The 20,268-nt window shown below is 45.1% G+C and overlaps 2 protein-coding genes across 2 annotated transcripts; one reads left to right on the top strand and one right to left on the bottom strand.

Moving 5' to 3' along the window:
* Nucleotides 1-1,168: 1,168 nt before the first annotated feature.
* On the top strand, nt 1,169-10,296 carry klhl18 (kelch-like family member 18). The gene is made up of 10 exons (XM_070919025.1): nt 1,169-1,327; nt 3,124-3,254; nt 3,358-3,498; nt 5,150-5,348; nt 5,451-5,611; nt 7,452-7,588; nt 7,877-8,099; nt 8,191-8,295; nt 8,505-8,616; nt 8,879-10,296. Exons 1-10 carry the CDS (start codon nt 1,199-1,201, stop codon nt 9,263-9,265), a joined length of 1,725 nt encoding a protein of 574 aa, XP_070775126.1. The 5' UTR covers nt 1,169-1,198; the 3' UTR covers nt 9,266-10,296.
* Nucleotides 10,297-13,717: 3,421 nt separating this feature from the next.
* Nucleotides 13,718-18,242, bottom strand: bfsp2 (beaded filament structural protein 2, phakinin). Its single transcript, XM_070918651.1, has 7 exons — nt 17,799-18,242; nt 16,562-16,644; nt 16,125-16,281; nt 14,522-14,683; nt 14,305-14,433; nt 13,977-14,218; nt 13,718-13,790 (listed from the first exon to the last, which is right to left on the bottom strand). The coding sequence occupies exons 1-7, from the start codon at nt 18,240-18,242 to the stop codon at nt 13,718-13,720; spliced, it is 1,290 nt and encodes a 429-aa protein (XP_070774752.1).
* Nucleotides 18,243-20,268: the final 2,026 nt, after the last annotated feature.

Here is a 20,268-nt window from a genome sequence, read left to right as displayed (position 1 = left end):
CTCTTTATGTACAGTTTGTTCAGCGAAGCAGACGAAACGTCACAAGCTTCTTATGTTCTCATTAGATATCTACACGTTCCCAACTCAGTGAGATCCTTTTTAATGTAAATGTTCTTTGTAACCCATAACTAATTATCAAAATCAACTGGTTTAAATTATATCTGAAGAATTTAATTTAACATTTAATATAATTTTTTCAGTAAAGTTGGTGGTCTTCATTTATATTGCTATTGCTGTTACTCTATCTCATTGTGATAAACATAATTAGTCTCCTCACACTGCCTGTACAACGGGTTACTGTAAACCAGCATGTGAATGTAAGACGTGAATTATATAGTTAGGAGGTTTTCCTGGTCAGAGTTTGATGTAGTGTGCGCCTTGGTGCACATCTTTAAATGAATGTCTCTGTATCTGATAGAAACTTCACTTGCTGTTTTATCTGAGCAGGAAAACAACGATTCACAATAAAGACCTGAAACTGATATCCTCCTTCAGCTTCAGGGTTTTACAGAAACACAGTTTGGGGTATTTTTGTGTTTTTCTGGCAGCTCTTCTGACTGGGTTGAAGTGGGCACAGCTCAGGTAGAAAAAGGTGATGTCACCTACTTCCATACAACAATTAGAGTTTAACAACAGTTTGTGAGCATTTCCAAGTTAAAACGAAAGATGTTTTTATGCTTCCAGATTTATATGGAAACTATTCAGACCTCCTCACTTTATTTAGACTTAATTTCAATGGAGTGCGATAACCTGTTTCATCAGGATTTATTTGCCAGATTGATTTAAACATACAACCAGTCTACTTACGTCCCGCTCATTTCCACCACTGAAGCTCCTGCTGTTTGTCCTTCAGTTGTTAAACTGTGAAACTCCCCTGAAAAAATAAAGACATGTTTTTTTGCGTCTTCAAACCCAAGTCCCTCAGAATACGGCTCCGATTCAGGAAACATTTTATGAGCTTTAAACTTTTATTTTGATGGCTAAACACCAAAGCGGAAGTGTTACATCGTGTTTATAATCCTCTCAGCAGCTGATGAAGCTGACCCTCCCCATTTTGACAGCAGACAGTGTCTTTTATTCTGAAGGCTGTGACCGGATGTCTCCGTGTTTCCTCCGGTTGCTTTGACGTCAGCCGCTCCTGTCAGTGTACGGCAGCTCGGAGGGCTCAGTCCGCGCCGCTCCGCCGCTCCTGCTGACGATGGGAGACGTTCTCTGCGAAGAGCTCGAGGATTTAGTTCATTTCTCAGTGCACGACCTGCCGGCACGAGGCTATGTCGTCATGGAGGAGATCCGACGTCAGGGGAAACTCTGTGATGTCACGCTTAAGGTAAAAGTGGCAACGGTCGAGACTGAAGTTAGCCCGCTAGCCGGCTAACAGCCCGTCAGTAGGAAGCTAGCTGAGGTAGCCAGGATAACAGTGTAGATGCTAACAACATGCTAACAGAAGCTGTGACTCACTGACAGCTAACCGCGGCTAACAGTGGATTATTAAAGTAAGCTAACAGCCAGTTTAGACAGGTTAGTGACGTCACAAGCGGTTAGCATCAACAGGTTCATTTAAGCTAACACGACTAACCTTTGACCTGCCGCACACCGGAAACACCTGAGACCTGCTGCCGCTGAGGAGCCCTGCAGCAAGGCAGCAGGTTGCTGGTTGGCTGTCATGTTGTCATGGTGATCAGTCACGGTAAACGTCAATGCAGCCTTCTCATGTCCTCAGGAGTCAATTTCTGCAGAAAACAAATCTGAACTGAAAATTCAAACATAAATAAAAGTATTGCAGTTTCCTGTCTGAGTGCAAAAGTTATTTGTGGATCAAACCAGAATAAATGCTGCCGTACATGAAGCATGTGACTCAAAGTGAAGAGCTGACAACATCAGATGTGTGTGGAGCGATGAGGAGACTGTAATCTTCCTCACATTAATACTGAGAAGTTGCCGGAGCGTTTTTATGTTCTATCACAGAATGATGATGGGTTGAGCCAGACCTGTCTCCAGAGTGGAGAGGGTCTGGCTTTAGAGACAGGTGGAGACCACTGATCTCAGACCTGCTGTTTTCCTATTGTGCGTTCACATTTTAACCCACAGATGTTGCCGGTGAGCTCTCCAACCATTATATCTATGTTTTAATGAAGTCATCCCTTTGTGTTCTCTTCTTCTTCTGTTGTGGTTTAAAGGCAGCGCCCGGAGAATTAGCTCCACCAGCTGTTTATCAGCTCCACCAGCTGTTTATTAGCTCCACCAGGTGTTTATCAGCTCCACCAACTGTTTATCGGCTCCACCAGCTGTTTATCAGCTCCACCAGCTGTTTATTAGCTCCATCAACCAGTGAACTAATATTCATACAGAAACAAGCAGCAAGTCAGGTTTTATATTCACGAGTTTCTGTTAGATTAACTGTTAAATTTGAGCTTCATTTGGATGAAACTCGACCTACAGACACAAGTTCCTGCCTATTTAATATGTACCTCCTACTGTGTGGTCCTCGCTGAGCTGCAGTGGATGGAGACATCTTGCTGGTCTCATGTAGGCTTGTTAACAGGACAAACTGTACACCCGTCTGTGCACCTGTCTCTCTGTGCACCTGTCTGTCTGTTCACCTGTCTGTTCACATCCTTAATATGTACGTGGTTGTTGTTGCTGATTCCTCTACATCGGTCTGACAGCTATACTTACTTTTTTTCACCCCCTTCCTGTGAAGTGAAAACCACGTATCTCCAGATGTTTGTGATGAACATATCTCCAGATGTTTGTGATGAACCTCGTATCTCCAGATGTTTGTGATGAACATATCTCCAGATGTTTGTGATGAACCTCGTATCTCCAGATGTTTGTGTTGAACGTATCTCCAGATGTTTCTGATGAACATATCTCCAGATGTACCTCGTATCTCCAGATGTTTGTGATGAGCATATCTCCAGATGTTTGTGATGAACCTCGTATCTCCAGATGTTTGTGATGAGCATATCTCGAGATGTTTGTGATGAACCTCGTATCTACAGATGTTTGTGATGAACATATCTCCAGATGTTTGTGATGAACCTCGGTTCTCCAGATGTTTATGATGCATTGCTGTAGATGAAACTACAGTTTTGTATGAATACCTTCTGGTCCTCTCTGCAGGTCGGAGATCATAAGTTCAGCGCTCACCGAATCGTTCTGGCCGCCTCCATCCCGTACTTTCACGCCATGTTCACCAACGACATGGTGGAGTGTAAACAGGACGAGATCCTGATGCATGGCATGGACCCCAGGTAACCAAAAACCAGTACAGGTACCCACATGCCAGTCTGACACCAGTCTGACTCCAGTCTGATACCAGTGCAACCAGTCCAACCAGTCCCTGTCTCCCTGCAGTGCTCTGGAGGCTCTGATAAACTTTGCGTACAGCGGCCATGTTGCCATCGACCAGCAGAACGTCCAGTCTCTTCTGATTGGCTCGAGCTTCCTGCAGCTGCAGAACGTTAAAGACGCCTGCTGCTCCTTCCTGCAGGAGAGGTCAGTGACACACCACCGCACACGCTCAGTACACTCTCACACATCATCTACGGCAGTGTTTTTCAACCTTTTTTGAGCCAAGGCACACGTTTTTCTTTGGAAAAATCTCGAGGCACACCACCAGCCGAAAATGTTAAAATTTGAAACTCTGTAGCCTATATTAACAATATAAAGTCATTCTCATCAAAGTTTTATCAACAGGAATCAAATAAACACAGAAAAAAGTATTTCACAATCTCATTTTTTATTTTTACTCACTCAGTGTGAAATGGCGTTTAAGTTTACTTGGGACCATACAGCTGTTGGATAACTTTTCACCACACACCAGGCACAACGGTAACGGTGTAGTTGCATCCCCGGTGAAAGTAAATCCAAATGAAAGATAGCTTTTGTCGTATTGCCTCGCGCCAGAGGCTTTGCTCGAGCTCGCCGTCTTTGCTTTTTTTTTTTACCTCCACTCATACTAGGGCCTTCATCTGGCTCAGAATTTTGTCCAGGGTCCAGTTCGGAGTTAGCATTCTTCCTTTTAAAAAACTTCTCCATCACTGTCACTGACACAGTACTTTGAGACAAGATGGTAGCAGCCGCATCTTGTCTCAAATTACTGTGCTGCCGCCTATTGGCGAAGAGTATTTATTACATGATTACTCTGCAACACACTGCTCTCACAGCCGACAACGGCACATTATTGGCAGATAATAATTAATTTGTTTCCAAAAAGTGTTTTTTAGAAAAAAAATGTGAAATTGGATAATTTCCCACGGCACACCTGACTATATCTCGCGGAACACTTGTGTGCCGCGGCACAGTGGTTGAAAAACACTGATCTACGGGAAGTAGAAAGCCACAGTTCAGTCTTGATTTACAGAACTGAAGCTTAAATGTCTGCTAACATGAAAGTATGAATTTAACTCTCGAAATTAGAATTAAAATTGAATTTCAGCAATCTTTAAATGGTAATTACAATTCAAACAATGAAAAATTATTAAAATATGGAAATTCAGTACATGGTATGGTTGAAAGTACGTGGACACATTAAGAGTGGACCTGAGGTTGTAAATATTACCAGACTCTCTTTAAAAAACAGAGATGTATTCCTTAAAGGGACAGTGTGACCTGATGACATCACTTTAAAACTCTGACAAAACAATTTAACCACAAGGTCCATTTAGTAGCTGTTCTGGAGCTTTCAATCATATCACATGATCCTCATCCACAGATGGAGTTATCAAGTTATCATTGAAATGTAAATGTTCAGTTTTCCATTTTGTATTCATGTTGACTTAAAATTGGCCAAACGAGTTCAAACAGTGTTGATTAACCCTATCACCACACTGCCCGTATTATTTATTACCATTCCTGACTTTGGAAACAGCAGCTGACAATCGAGATCCATTTAGTAGCTGTTCTGAAGCTTTCTGTTATATCACGTGGTTTTTGCTCCCAAGTTCAGGAATTAACTCTAACGCTCACCTGTACAACTCCTTTGTGGATAAAAATGATCACTCGTCCACAATGTTCAAAGAATCTTAAAAGATGTTTTTGGGGGACACAACTACATCCTCTGATGTGGAGCAATGACATCAAATAATGAAATGTATTAAACAAATGACTCCTGACCCGTCTGTCTCCTCCGTTCTCTGGTGTCCAGGTTACATCCAAAGAACTGTCTGGGTGTGCGTCAGTTTGCAGAGACCATGATGTGTACGACTCTGTACGACTCAGCCAGCAGCTTCCTCCATCAGCACTTTGTGGAGGTCTCTGTGTCGGAGGAGTTTCTGGGTCTGAGGACGGAGGAAGTGCTGGAGCTGGTTGGCTGTGATGAACTTAACATCAAAGCAGAGGAACAGGTGAGACGCCTCACCTGAAGCCATCAGAGAGAAACACACCTGTTGAATGTGTTGTACCTGTGCAGGTGTTTGAGGTGCGTTGAATGTATTGTACCTGTGCAGGTGTACGAGGCGGTGCTGGCCTGGGTTCATCATGACCGGGACCGGAGAGAGTCTCTGCTGCCGGAGCTGCTGTCAAAGATCAGACTTCCTTTGTGTCGACCTCAGTTCCTGTCAGACCGAGTCCAACAGGACGAACTCGTACGCTGCTGCCATAAATGCAGGTGAGACAAAAAAAAACATTTGTCTATGTACAAACTGACTCTGACTCTGTCTCTGACTCTGACTCCGACTCTGTCTCTGACTCTGACTCTGTCTCTTACTCTATATCTGCCTCTGTCTCTGCCTCTGTCTCCGACTCTGTCTCTGTCTCTGACTCTGTCTCTGCCTCTGACTCTGACTCTGTCTCTTACTCTGTCTCCGCCTCTGCCTCTGTCTCTGCCTCTGTCTCTGCCTCTGTCTCTGTCTCTGCCTCTGTCTCTGTCTCCGACTCTGTCTCTGTCTCTGCCTCTGTCTCTGCCTCTGTCTCCGCCTCTGACTCTGTCTCCATCTCTGTCTCTGTCTCTGACTCTGTCTCTGTCTCTGACTCTGACTCTGTCTCTTACTCTGTCTCTGTCTCTGTATCTGTCTCCGACTCTGTCTCTGACTCTGTCTCTGACTCTGTCTCTGACTCTGTCTCTGACTCTTACTCTTACTCTGCCTCTGACTCTGTCTCTTACTCTGACTCTGTCTCTGCCTCTGTCTCTGACTCTGACTCTGTCTCCGACTCTGTCTCTGACTCTGACTCAGTCTCCGCCTCTGCCTCTGTCTCCGCCTCTGCCTCTGTCTCCGCCTCTGCCTCTGTCTCTGTCTCTGACTCTGTCTCTGTCTCCGACTCTGTCTCCATCTCTGTCTCTGCCTCTGTCTCTTACTCTGCCTCTGACTCTGACTCTGTCTCTGTCTCTGACTCTGACTCTGTCTCCATCTCTGTCTCCATCTCTGTCTCAGTCTCTGACTCTGACTCTGTCTCTTACTCTGTCTCTGTATCTGTCTCTGCCTCTGTCTCTGTCTCCGACTCTGTCTCTGACTCTGTCTCTGACTCTGTCTCCGACTCTGTCTCTGCCTCTGCCTCTGTCTCTGCCTCTGTCTCTCCCTCTGTCTCTGTCTCTGTCTCCGTCTCCGTCTCCGTCTCTGTCTCTGACTCTGTCTCCGCCTCTGCCTCTGTCTCCGCCTCTGCCTCTGTCTCTGCCTCTGTCTCCGCCTCTGACTCTGTCTCCATCTCTGTCTCTGACTCTGTCTCTGACTCTGACTCTGTCTCTTACTCTGTCTCTGTCTCTGCCTCTGTCTCTGCCTCTGTCTCTGTCTCCGACTCTGTCTCTGACTCTGTCTCTGACTCTTACTCTTACTCTGCCTCTTACTCTGCCTCTGACTCTGTCTCTTACTCTGACTCTGTCTCTGTCTCTGACTCTGTCTCTGACTCTGTCTCCGACTCTGTCTCCGACTCTGTCTCCGCCTCTGCCTCTGTCTCCGCCTCTGCCTCTGTCTCCGCCTCTGTCTCTGTCTCTGACTCTGTCTCCGACTCTGTATCTGTCTCCGACTCTGTATCTGTCTCTGCCTCTGTCTCTGTCTCCAGCTCTGTCTCTGACTCTGTCTCCGACTCTGTCTCCGACTCTGTATCTGTCTCTGCCTCTGTCTCTGCCTCTTACTCTGCCTCTGTCTCTGTCTCTGTCTCTGCCTCTGTCTCTGTCTCTTACTCTGTATCTGTCTCTGCCTCTGCCTCTGTCTCTGTCTCTTACTCTGTATCTGTCTCTGTCTCCGACTCTGTCTCCGACTCTGTCTCCGACTCTGTCTCTGCCTCTGTCTCTGCCTCTGTCTCTGCCTCTGACTCTGCCTCTGTCTCTGTCTCTGTCTCTTACTCTGTATCTGTCTCTGCCTCTGTCTCTGTCTCTGTCTCTGTCTCTGTCTCTTACTCTGTATCTGTCTCTGCCTCTGTCTCTGTCTCTGCCTCTGTCTCTGTCTCTGTCTCTGCCTCTGTCTCTGCCTCTGTCTCTGACTCTGTCTCTTCTGTGTCTTTTGTCCTGTCAGAGATTTGGTGGATGAAGCCAAAGATTTCCACCTGATGCCAGAGCGTCGTCCTCACCTGCCTGCCTTCAAAACCAGACAGAGGTGCTGCACATCCATCACAGGACTCATCTACGCTGTGGGAGGACTCAACAGCTCAGGTATGCCGTAGAGCTGACAGGTGACAGGTGACAGCTGAATGTGATTGGCTGAGAGTCCTATCAATCAAGACAAACATCCTCCTGTTTAAAGCTTTAATATCTCTTTAACTGAACTCTTATTGTGAAAGTTTCCCCTCAGACTGACAGTAGAAGAAGCTCAGTCATCATAATAAGACTTTTATTGTGAAAGTTTCTTGCTCAGTTCAGGAGTCTGAATAAATTTACAGACAGTGTGATGTCACTGCAGATATTTGATTGGTCCTCAGCTGACAGTGTTTCTTTTTTCAGGTGACTCCTTAAATGTGGTCGAAGTGTTCGATCCAATCGGGAACTTCTGGGAGCGCTGTCAGCCAATGAGGACGGCTCGCAGCAGAGTGGGCGTAGCCGTTGTTAACGGGCTGCTGTACGCCATTGGTGGATACGATGGACAATCACGGCTCAGCACTGTGGAGGTTTACAACCCGGAGACAGATGGCTGGACACGGGTGTCGAGCATGAACAGCCAGCGCAGGTCAATAACCCGATCAATACACTGATCAATGCTGATCAATACACTGATCCTGAAACAGTAAAGGAGTAACAACACATGTTGTCGTCCTCAGCGCCATGGGAACGGTTGTGATTGACGGACACATCTATGTGTGTGGCGGCTACGATGGAAAATCATCTCTGAACTCAGTGGAGTGCTACTCTCCAGAGACGGACAGGTGAGTCTCACCTGACACCAGGGGCCAGCAGTTAGCCTCATTCAGGGGCCAGCAGTTAGCCTCATTCAGGGGCCAGCAGTTAGCTTCATTCAGGGGCCAGCAGTATGTATGGCATGTATGTATGTACTGTCCTGTCCTTGTTGTATGTTGATATAATCATCTAATAATTCCAATAATAATATTATTAATAATGGTACTAACTGCTGCAGGTGGACAGTGGTGACGGAGATGAGTGCGAGTCGCAGTGCTGCCGGTGTGACGGTGTTTGACGGACGCATCTTTGTCTCTGGTGGCCATGACGGTTTACAGATCTTCAACACGGTCAGTTTGATCATTGAGTTCTCACAGAAACTGATCAGTTACCTCTCTAAAAGATCAATACAACTGATCACCACCAGCAGCTCCACTCACTTGTGTCTCTGCTGGGATGTTCATCAAACAAAATAACCCAAGGTCCTCCTTTTTTATTTAAATTGGCCCATGGCTCATACATGATATGTAATTCATGTATTTCACATTCAGATGTTTAAACGCAGATCTGTCTTCATGTATTATGTGTTGTACTTTCCCTCCCGTCCTGCAGGTGGAGTACTACAACCACCACACTAACCGTTGGCACCCGGCGGCGGCTATGATGAACAAGCGTTGTCGTCACGGAGCGGCGGCTCTCGGCAGTCACATGTATGTGGCGGGGGGGTACGACGGCTCGGGTTTCCTGAGCGGGGCGGAGGTGTTCGGCTCAGCGTCAGGTCAGTGGAGCCTCCTGGTGGCCATGAGCACGCGGCGCAGCAGAGTGTCGCTGGTTTCTACGTCAGGACGTCTGTACGCAGTGGGCGGCTACGATGGACAGTCCAACCTCAGCTCTGTGGAGATGTACAATCCCGACACCAACCGCTGGACCTTCATGGCCCCCATGGTCTGTCACGAGGGGGGGGTCGGGGTCAGCTGTATTCCGCTGCAGCCCGCCTAAACCCACCAATCAGAGGCTGAGGATTGACATGTTACTGACTGCAGGCAGGCAGGGAGGCGGCGCCCTCTGCTGGTTTTTACTGAGCTTTATCGGTACGATGGCCAGGCTCAGACCTGCACACTGACGCCAGGCGTGTGGGATTATGGGTAATAACTGTAGAGCTAGCCTGCGGAGGCTAGCTGCTAGCATTGTGCTATTAGCAAGCGTGTGGACTGATTAATGTTAAATATTGATTGATTGAAACGACCAACAGGAAGACACTTCTTCTCCAAAACAAACAAACAAAGCTGCTGACTTGAAACAGGATGACTGCTCTGATCCGTTTACTGTGACTGAGGTCACTGGACTGTTTTATTAATCGGTTGTAATCGAAGAGATTGACAGACAGGAAGTTGGGCTGCAGACACACGAAGAAGACAGCAGACGGATGGAAACACATCTGTCACCCCAAACTGAATTCTTAACAAAGTGACAAAGAGTTCATTACAGTCTGATGATTTATCTGTTCTGAAGCCTCGTTCATTGTTTCTGTCTGTAGGGGAGGGGGCCAGATTCTAACATCCCCTGCTCTGGTCAGGGATTTTAATCCATATGTGGGTCACAACCCCACCCTCCACCCTCCCAACAGTAATAATTACAGCTACAATGAGCTCCTGTTTCTATGTGAGCTGCTCCTCCTGTAGTTTAATGAGCTCCTGTTTCTCAGTGTGAAATTTGTCTTTTGTGTGAAAATGGAGGGTTAGGCTTAGAGGTAGTCAGAAATGTTGTTGCTAATCTGATAGATGCTAACATGCTAACACCAACATATAGGTCTGTTTGGGAACCAATAAATAAAATAAAATAAATGAAAGCCATCAGGAGAGCGAGACCTTGTAAAGGCTCCTCAGATGTGCTGTTGTAATGTCAGCTGCAGGTCGGTGCTGATACTCTTTACGGACATGTTGTCTTTAGTCTATATTTGTTTACATTTAGTCACATGGTCTCCATTAAAGCAGATGAATCAGCTGTTAGCAGCTCTTGTCTGCAGTGTCCTCATGGATGTACAGACAACTATCACTGGATCACTGTGACACTGAAGGAAACTTAAAAATAGGATGTTTCTCAGGCAGGTTCAGCAGCGTCTTTACTCTCCGATGTCTGAGTGGATTTCTGGAGTTTTTTTCTGATGCACATCACCGATAATGATCTCCTCTGGAAGTGGAAGTGTTCAGATCTGACTAAGTTATGACTCTGAGTGGTAGTGTGATGTTTGAAGTTTCAAATTCGCCTCCCGTAGTATCTTTGGCTCCCCTTCAGCTCTCCGGCGCCCCCTGTAGAGGCTTTAGTCTTTGTCCTGCTGATGTCCATGTACAGACCACGTCCTGTCGTTTTACCAGGGTTAAAATGTCGTCCTGATCAATGAGTTAAATTACAGACGAGCTCAGTGAAGGTGTCATCCTCCACCTCCGCCTGTGACCTTCATCCTGTCTGAATGGGGCTTTAGAGTCTGAACAGTAGTGGAGATAACATGTTTGTCCTGAGGGGGCGCTAGAGGAAAGATCATGGAGTCATTCAAAAGGGTTCATCCTCTGAGGAGCAGGAAGTTGAGTGTGAACAGCGTTGAATATTGCCCCAACGTGTTCAGCGTTCAATAATGAAGACTTATGATCATTCATTTCATAATGTCTTAATGATATTAAAGCTTTGAGGCTCCACATGAGTCGTCAGTTTGAATCTAAATGTATTTTACAGCCGAAGTCTCGACTGCAGGAGTTGAATGATCAAACCTGCTTCTTTCTGATGTGTGTTCATTTGATGGAGAGATTCACCTCAATAATTCAGATAATTCAGTGCTAATAAATCAATGAATGTTAATTAATATGGTTTTAAAACAGAAGTGAGCCGTGTGAATCTATTATAATAATGTATTAAACCATAATTAATAATTACTGTTCTATAAACAGTATGTCATCTTTATTTTTATTAATTATTGATTTACTTATTTTTAGGATTTGCGTTATTTAAAAATAAATCATGTTAAATGTAGTTTTACACCATAGATCCACTTACTGGAAACTTTCCAGAGGTTTCAGCTGCCTCTTGTGGTCTTGATTGTCCTCAGTTGTCATGGAGACAGTTCAGTTTTTATGATGTGAATATGATGACGGCATGACGCGTGACTGAAAGCTGTGAAATTCTTCCAGTGTCATTTATTTCCAAAGTCAAGAGTAAATTTCAGAGGTTAACATTATGTGTTGATTACGTTTTTAAACGGATGATATCATCATAAACAAAAATAATTGCGTTTATATTCGATCATTTTATTGAAAGGTATTGAGTTGGCCCTCTTCAGCCTCCGTACCTCAACATTGCTCCATCATCCATGATGTATTTCATTTGATTAATTTATGATTTTATTTTTTCTTGAGAGGTTTGTGGATCGTTAAAGAGGCTGCTGTTTCCAGACTGAACCGTCTGATCTTTAGTCATAATAATAATCTACTTGCTGTGCGTTATTAATTACTGATCAATTAAACTGTAACAGAGAAATTATCAGAAATAAAACCAGACTCCATAATGCCCATTTCCCATTTAAAAGGATGAAACATCTCCCTCATGAAGTTTGTGAAACTTATCAAATTAAATATTTTATGAAAATGTTTTTATGTTTAAGCTTTAAATTTGACTAAATTATCTCAAATGTAGTTTTTGTAAAAATGACAATTTCAGGCCTTGTGATAAACTAAGGTTTTTAGCAGTGAACCAAGCAGATTATGGCTGGAAATATTTCAACATCTGTTTTCTGTCCTTCCGTTTGACATCAAGAGGAGACTGGAGCCAAACTCTGTTTAAAAAACACAGCATTCTACAGCCGTCAGAAGCAGCTATAACAGAGATAAATAAACAGTTTGACCTTGAAATCACTTTAAAACTCTTTTATTTTCTCAATCAGCAGATGTTTAAACAGAAACACTGCATCAAAAATAATCATCATCCTCAAAGTTCACTTTAAAATATCCCAAAAATAAAAAGTGGTTTACTATTAGAAAACTGAACCCCCCATCACTTTGATCACATGTCACCTGCTGTGAGGTCATCATTTCAGAGTGAAACAGGTAAAACACCTGGGGCACGTTCAGTCTGAAAACGGTGTGAAACGGGCTATATAAGTGTGTGTGTTCTCTTGTTTGGTGGGTGTGTCAGAGGTGTTACCCAATCAGCAGCAACGTGCAAAGAATGTCCTTCTCAGCTGCCATAGCTGCAACACAACAAGGTGCACCACCGTTTACTTAAAATAAACGCGCCCCTGACGTCCTGTAAAGCACCTGAGTCAGTCCTCTCGATGTCTGTTAGAGGGTGTGTTGGATTTAATCACCTTGACGATTGTTTTTTTTTTAAACATGGAGGTCAAAGGTAATCTCAGTATCCCACAATCCTTTGTAAATTGATCACTAGTTTAACATTCAGATGACCCTCGTCATCTCATGAAGTGGTCATGTGACCACCTCATATCTCCCAGGTGTGTGTTGATGTCTCACAGATAGCTCCATCACCTGAGGGGGACCAATGGAAAGGCTGCATTCATGTCATATCGGAAGTTATCATAATTTCTGTCTTAAGTGTCCGACTTGCTCTGACGTATCCGACCTGGTTAGTCTGGAAACGAACATGGCCGCCTCACATAAGACCAGGGTTCAGTGCGATTAAACCCACATTCATGACATCATATTGTCAGCTCTCAGTATTCTAACCCTCAAAGGACAGACTGAAGTGGTAACGGAGAATCTTTCATCTCTACGATCCATCACGTATGATGTGAATGTGGCATATTATATATTATTACTATATCCAGTTGCATTATGGGAAATGTATTCTGTGTTTTTTCATACAAGGGACTAAAGTACAACATGTGTCACACAGAGGTTCAGGGTTCAGTCGTCATGACGATCTGAGGAGTGAGTGATGTTTTGGAGAGTCAACGAGGCGTGTCCGTGATGATGACACGCTGCAGGTGTTCTCATGCTTGTGTCTGTTGTCATTTTGGGTCACACTCACTTCACACTCGAACTGTTGACATTCAGGTAACTAGACTGAGACCCAAAGCGTAAAAGTGTTACGTTTTACAGACGTGTCATCAACACTCAACTCTCCAAGTCCAGTGAACACATGAGCCCGCTGGATTAGCTGTTGTAGCTAATTGCAAAGGGATCTACTGATCTGACAGCAGGTTTATCAGCAGAAACACTTTCAGATCAGATTCAGATCTGTCTGAATCGTTGCCTCCTGTTGATTTCTGTTCACTCTGGACTTCCTGCTGCAGGTTCTCAGCATCATTCACACCTGCACACGTCACCAGGTAGAAAATCCTCCAGACCAGTTTAGCGCCACAGAGTCCACGTTTGTCTGAATAAACACAAACATCCAGAAAGTCTCTGCTGGACTTCAATCTGCTCCTCAGATCATCCTCTGGGATCACTGTCCTGGGGGTCCTGGAGTGTCAGAAGCACCGGCAGCTCCCTCAGGCTCTGAATGCAGACCTGAACACCTGGACAGGTCATTTCCATAATTCATTTTCACAGTAATTAAAAGTGTTATAATTACAGGATGTGTTTTATGAAGGTTCAGCTTGATTTATCATGTTATAATCTTGACTTTAAACTCTGCAATGACCTGAGTGTGAGTGTTTGGTCACCCCGGTTTGGCGGGTTTGTGGTGTCGTGTGATGACTCACGGTGTCTCGGTGGGCTGGAAGCGGCTCTCCTCCCCGTCCAGGATGCCGTGGTACATGCCGATCTCCTGCTCCAGACGCTGCTTGTTGCTCAGCAGCGTGTCGTAGTCGCGGCGCTGCTGTTCGATCTCACCACGCACGTCGGCCAGCTCCGCCTCAAGCTTGGCCACCACTGAGCCCAGGTTCTGCAGCTCCATGTCGTGCCAGTGCCGGGCGTCGCCCAGGGAGTTCTCCAGACCTCGTTTCTGCAGGACGACAACAGAAATGGAATGACGTGTTTCTGAAGTCAGTGATTGATTGATCAGGTTATTGATCGCTGTGTGAGTCTCACCAGCGCTCTAATGGACTCGGTCTCAGCTTGCAGACTCTGGATCTTGCAGCCGGTGTCGTTACACTCGGCCTTCAGCGCCTCCACCTGCTCCTCTTCAGGACTCAGTCTGCTGCTCACACACTGCGCCTCCTGCAGCAACACACACACACACCATCAAACACACCTTAAAGGAAAAGTCCAATGTGTGAGGACACCTGTGCAGGTGACACGTCCTCACCTTACACTCCAGGTAGCTGTCGGTCTCAGCTCGGTTCCTCTCCGTCACCTTTTCCCAGTGGGTCCTGATGTAGGCCAGGATCTGGTCCAGACTGGTTTCTATAGGAGCATCAGGTTCGTCTACCTCACGTCCTGCCATCTGACTGTAGAGGACTCGCACGTCCTGTAAGGACAGACGGACAGGAAGTAGACAGGTCACATGAGTTTACTGCTCACAAGACAAAACAAAATATCGGTCTGTATGTGTCTCTGTTTGTCTGTCTGTGTCTGTCTGTTTGTATGTGTCTCTGTCTGTGTCTCTGTCTGTATGTGTCTCTGTCTGTCTGTGTCTCTGTCTTTCTTTCTGTCTGTAGAGTCTGTGTCTCTGTCTGTCTGTCTTCCTGTATGTGTCACTGTCTGTCTGTCTGTTTGTCTGCATCTCTGTCTGTGTCTCTGTCTGTCTGTGTCTCTGTCTGTCTGTGTGTCTCTGTCTGTCTGTGTCTCTGTTTGTCTGTCTGTATGTGTCTCTGTGTTTCTGTCTGTGTCTCTGTCTGTCTGTCTTTCTGTATGTGTCTCTGTCTGTGTATCTGTCTGTCTGTCTTTCTGTCTGTCTGTATGTGTCTCTATCTGTCTGTCTGTATGTCTCTGTCTGTCTGTCTGTGTGACGTCTGATTTGTCTTCATGTAGTAACGTGACGTCTGATTTGTCTTTTTCCTTTATGGAGTTTGTGTTGGTTGTTGGAGATTCACATCTCAGGTCTTTTGTTGATGAGTTGTGAACATGCTAGAGGGTTGACTGCTTTGGTTTTAAGGCACACATGGCCACACCTATTGACGTATGTCAAATCTAGGGCTTATCCACTGACATGAATGGGGCTTTGACTTAATTGACATAATTATAATCAGTTCATTCACCAATTAAAAAGCCATTTTATAACTTCATTAAATTTGCATTTGAAAGAAGTTGTTGAACATGACTCTGTTTCCTTTGTCTTCAAATGATGATGATGTAATATATTAGAATATATTAGAATAGAATTATAAATAAAATAGAAATAGAATTTTTAATTTTAATTTAAAATTAAATTTAAAAGCAGTTGCAGTTCTATTTTAATATCTAATTATATATTCATGAATTAAAGACTATAAGGAATAAACTGTTATTAATCACATTTAATGGTGTTTTTATTTGTTGTTATTTTACGAAATGTATCTTTTTGTTATGAAGTTAACTCATTCAAATAATTCAGTTGTAAATTTGTCATTTAAAGATGAATAATGAAAGCAAATTTGATGAATTAAGTTTAAATATAATGAATAAATTAAATGAATTAACCCTTTAACATTATCTTTTACACATTTAATTAATCAAGTTATTATATTTTTTATTATTGATCACCTTATTGATCAACATTTATTATAAAGTATAAAGTAATTATTCCAGTGACACACTGCAGACCAGACTCCATCATTAGTTCTGTGCAGTGAAGTCTCAACTCTGTAAAATCTGAACTGACAGACGTGTCACTGAAAGGCAGCTTCTTTAGATTTGAGTTCTGCCCAATAGATATGTGTCTTGTGGTTTGAGGTTAAATCGTGTGTTTTTCTAATAGAGTTTGGTGGGACCTGCTCATGGTTGTGCTCCAGGTTACGTAGCTCAGCTCTCATGTTTTCCATCTGCTCCTCGAGCTCGGCCTTCGTCAGATTGGCGTCGTCGATCACTTTATACAGAGAACTGATCTCCTCTTCCACCGCCTTCCTGAACGGCTGCTCGTTCTCATACCTGCAGGACAAAGACGTTAAAGCTGCTCCACCTGAGGTGTCACTGTGTCTGATCACCTGATGTCATGTTGCGACATCACAGGGTTAATGATTATCTGACAAACTGATGAGGTCAACAAACGCACCACAAGTGAAACTAAAGTGAAACTGATTGGATTTAGAAGGGATCAATAATCAGTTACACAACATGACCTGACTTTGATTGATTGATTTCAGAGTGTATTAGTGTGTGTGTGTGTGTGTGTGTGTGTGTGTGTGTGTGTGTGTGTGTGACCTCTGACCTGTCCTTGAAGTCCTCAGCATTGGCCTGAACGTTCTCTGTCTGCAGCATCAGCCGAGCGTTATCCAGGATCGCTTCACTGACCTGCAGAAAACACAGGATATCAGATTGCTGAGAGCAGCTGCAGCCAGCAGGGGTCAGCACACACACACACACAGTAGAATGATAAACTAACAAGAAAAACACTGAAGTCCCAAAAAAAACTTTTTTTACTTTTTTTATCTTTCTGCAAAATAAAAATGTGCTTTTCCTTATTTTCTGTCATGTACATCGTGTTACAATGTTGGATATTCCTATTAAACGTTACCAAAGTTGCTTAATAATGAGGAAAACGTATGTAAAAGTAATCCCTGTGAGCCTAAAGCTCAGACTACTCTGAATGCTCCCTTCGCTTGCCGTATCTTACTTCCTTGAGATGTGTTACGTAATAAGCCTCAGGGATGGTCATCTGCTCAGGGCACAGCAGTGACAGCACGCCCACGAAGAAGAACAAGGAGAAAGAAAACAAAGCACGGCCACAAAGTAGAGGGCCGCTCACCCCCCCTCAGTCTGTCTGAGTTGTTGGGCTGCTCTGCTCAGGACGGCTCTTTACTGATACTTTTTCTGTAGTGAAGGAAAGTAGGTAGGTAGGAGGTCGTTTCTTGACGGACAGACGGCTTTACTTGTTGCTAAAGTAATCGTTAACTAAGCTAACTGTAGCTGCCGTTCGCTAGTTAGCTGTGCAGCTAGCAGTCCTCTTAGCCATAGATATATATCTATATCTACGCTCTTAGTTAGCTGACTCTAACCATCTGACTCTCAGAGCCCGGGACTGAAAACCTCCTCCTCCCGGCGGTCCAAAGCTGCTGTGCAGGCAGTGTAAACACCAACACTCCCCAGGTGCTCAGAGCTAACTGAACTAACAGCAGCTACAGTTAGCAGCAGTTAGTAGGTACTCAGGGAACTCCGTAAATCACCGAGAGTTGAGGCAGAGCAGCCAGAGGACATCAGTGGGAAAACCAGAAAACATTTTCTCCATAAAATGATGGAGTTTCACCTGTCGTAGGCGTCCTCCCTCTCCCTCCACCTGTCGTAGACGTCCTCCCTCCACCTTTCCTCACCTGTCTGTAGACGGCCCCCACCTGTCCTCACCTGTCATAGGCATCCTCCCTCTCCCTCCACCTGTCCTCACCTGTCGTAGACAGCCTCCCTCCACCTTTCCTCACCTGTCTGCAGGCGCCCCCTCCACCTGTCCTCACCTGTCTGTAGACATCCTCCCAGTCCCTCCTGAGGGGCCCCCAGGCTCCGGCGCTGGATGCTTTGCGGTCCAGACAGAGTCGGATCTGTTCCTCCAGCTGTTGGTTCAGCTGTTCCAGCGCTCTCACTTTGTCTCTGTACTCCATCAGGCAGCTGTTCAGTCCGGCCGCCGCTGCACCGTGACCCGCTGCCCGCTCCCCGGCCCGTGGCAGCACCGGTGCCGCGCTGCTCCTCATCCCCTGCAGGAACACGCTGCTGATACCCAGAGCCCGCCGGGAAACGCGTGTCCCCAGGCAGGAAGCCCCACCCATTGGGGGGGCGGAGCCCACAAAGACGCCACGGGGGGCGGTGGTGATGGTCGACCCGATCCGCCCGCAGGAGGCGGAGGTCGGGCGCTCGGAGGACGGCTGTCCCAGGAAAGATGAGCGGCGTCTGGGCAGAGGCATGACGCTCAGCGGCTCCCAGTGTCAAACCGCTCAGAGCCGCTTGCTGCCGGGATTTATGTGAGGACGGAGTTCTGGAAACATGGCTGCCTTTGTTCAGGAGGTGTTTGTGTTGCTGCGGTGATGAAGCCTTTGTTCTCATGGAAACACAGAGTCTGATTTCAGCTGCATCAGCAGATGGGGGGTGGGGGGGCGGCAGGAAGAGTCCTGAAAGAGAAAGAGAGAGGTCACCTGACCTACATACACATTATACACACAACCAACTGGCACGATCCTGAAACACACACGTTTGTCTTTCTATACTTGTGAGGACCCTGAATTACATAATGCATTCCCTGACCCCTAACCTAAACCTGATTCTAACCAGGACTTTGTGTCACAGCAGCTTCATGAATCACTCAGTCTGCACATAAAGTCCTTCCTGAGTTCTCAGTACTACTGACTAGTTTCAAACTAGTGATTTACTAAATCAGGTACCATTAAAATTTAATAAATGTCTCAGCTCGTTTAGTAGACTAGAATAGTTTAGCTAGACTTTAGAAATATGTAAATGTGCTGTCAGGAAACCTGCCAGGAAATCTGTAGGAAAACAACTAGTTTGTGAGGTGCACTGATGTTAGAACGAGGCTCAATTTGAACTTCTGAACAGCTGCTGCAACCAGCTCCAGGACTTTAAAACTAAGTCTGAACCTTCAAACAGTCCAGCCAAAATGTCCTTGAAATGTAGAAGTCCTCACTACGATGGTTCAAAACTGAAATTGGTCCTCACAAAGATGAAGTATACACACAGATATGTACACAATGCATGCAACCAACATACACACACACGGTCCTGAAACACACACAATATATACAACCAACACACATAACACACACTACAAACTATACACACACACAATATATACAACCAACACACATAACACACACTACACACTATACACACACACACACACACACACACACACACACACAGTGTGACTCAGCTGTTGTTTGTTGTTCAGTTTCCAGTGAAGTTGAAACCAGAACAGCAGAAACAATAAAACAGATTCCTGATGTCATCATGACAACAAACAGTCGTTTCAGTGGAAATGTTTTCAGGTGAACTCAGATTTATTGTCAGAAACACGTCCAGATTCTTTCAGTCAATCTCAGCAGGAAGTGCTGAGCGGGCCGTCAGGAAGTCGACGCAGCAGACGAAACTTTCCCAGCCGCAACAGATTCTGATCTGGTTCAGGTTTGATCTGAACTGATCTGATGTGTTCTCACCACAGAAACAGAAAATGTGAATCTCAACTGTATCATGATAATCATTTACTGTCTGACACATTCACCACCTGACCACAGGTACCCCCAAACCTTTCCACACACAGCACAGTAATACACAGTAATAGGCAGTAATACACAGTAGACTTGCCGCAGTAGTCAGTGTTATTGGTGTTACATTGTGTTTGGGGATACATCGATTGCATTACTTGCCCACCGCCACTGTTATTTTATAGCAATTTTGTGTATCAGCAGCTACGTTCTACAGACCTGTAGACCAGACCCATATACCAGAACTGTAGACCAAACCTGTAGACCAGATATGTAGACCAGATTTGTAAACCAAACCTGTAGACCAGATCTGTCGACTTGCAGAGGAACGACCCATAGCTGCTCCACCCGTCTGCTTTAGTTTATTGTCACAACTTCACCTTTCACTTTAATTACAGTCCAGTGTTCAGACTGGTTTGGGAACCAAGGACAGAACAACCCCCACCCCTGACCTCCCACCCTTGGACTTCTTGTCTTTTGACTGCCTGTCTGTCTGACTGCTTGTGTCCCTGTCTGTCTGTCCCTCTCTGCCTGTGTCTGTTGTGTTGTTCCAGTGTCGTCGTCGCTTCCTGAATTTCACTTCTCTTTCTTTATTATCACATCGACTCATGACCTGTAGAAAATATCAAACCACAGAGAGGTGGACAGACACACAGACAGACAAATAGATAAAAGGTCAACATCTTCTTTTCTGTCTGATGTTTTATCAGCTGAC

The sequence above is a fragment of the Enoplosus armatus genome, chromosome 14 (genome assembly GCF_043641665.1).
Source record: "Enoplosus armatus isolate fEnoArm2 chromosome 14, fEnoArm2.hap1, whole genome shotgun sequence".
Lineage (NCBI taxonomy): Eukaryota > Metazoa > Chordata > Actinopteri > Centrarchiformes > Enoplosidae > Enoplosus > Enoplosus armatus.
Note: the sequence above shows the minus strand (reverse complement) of the source record. Positions and strands in the feature narration are given on the sequence as shown.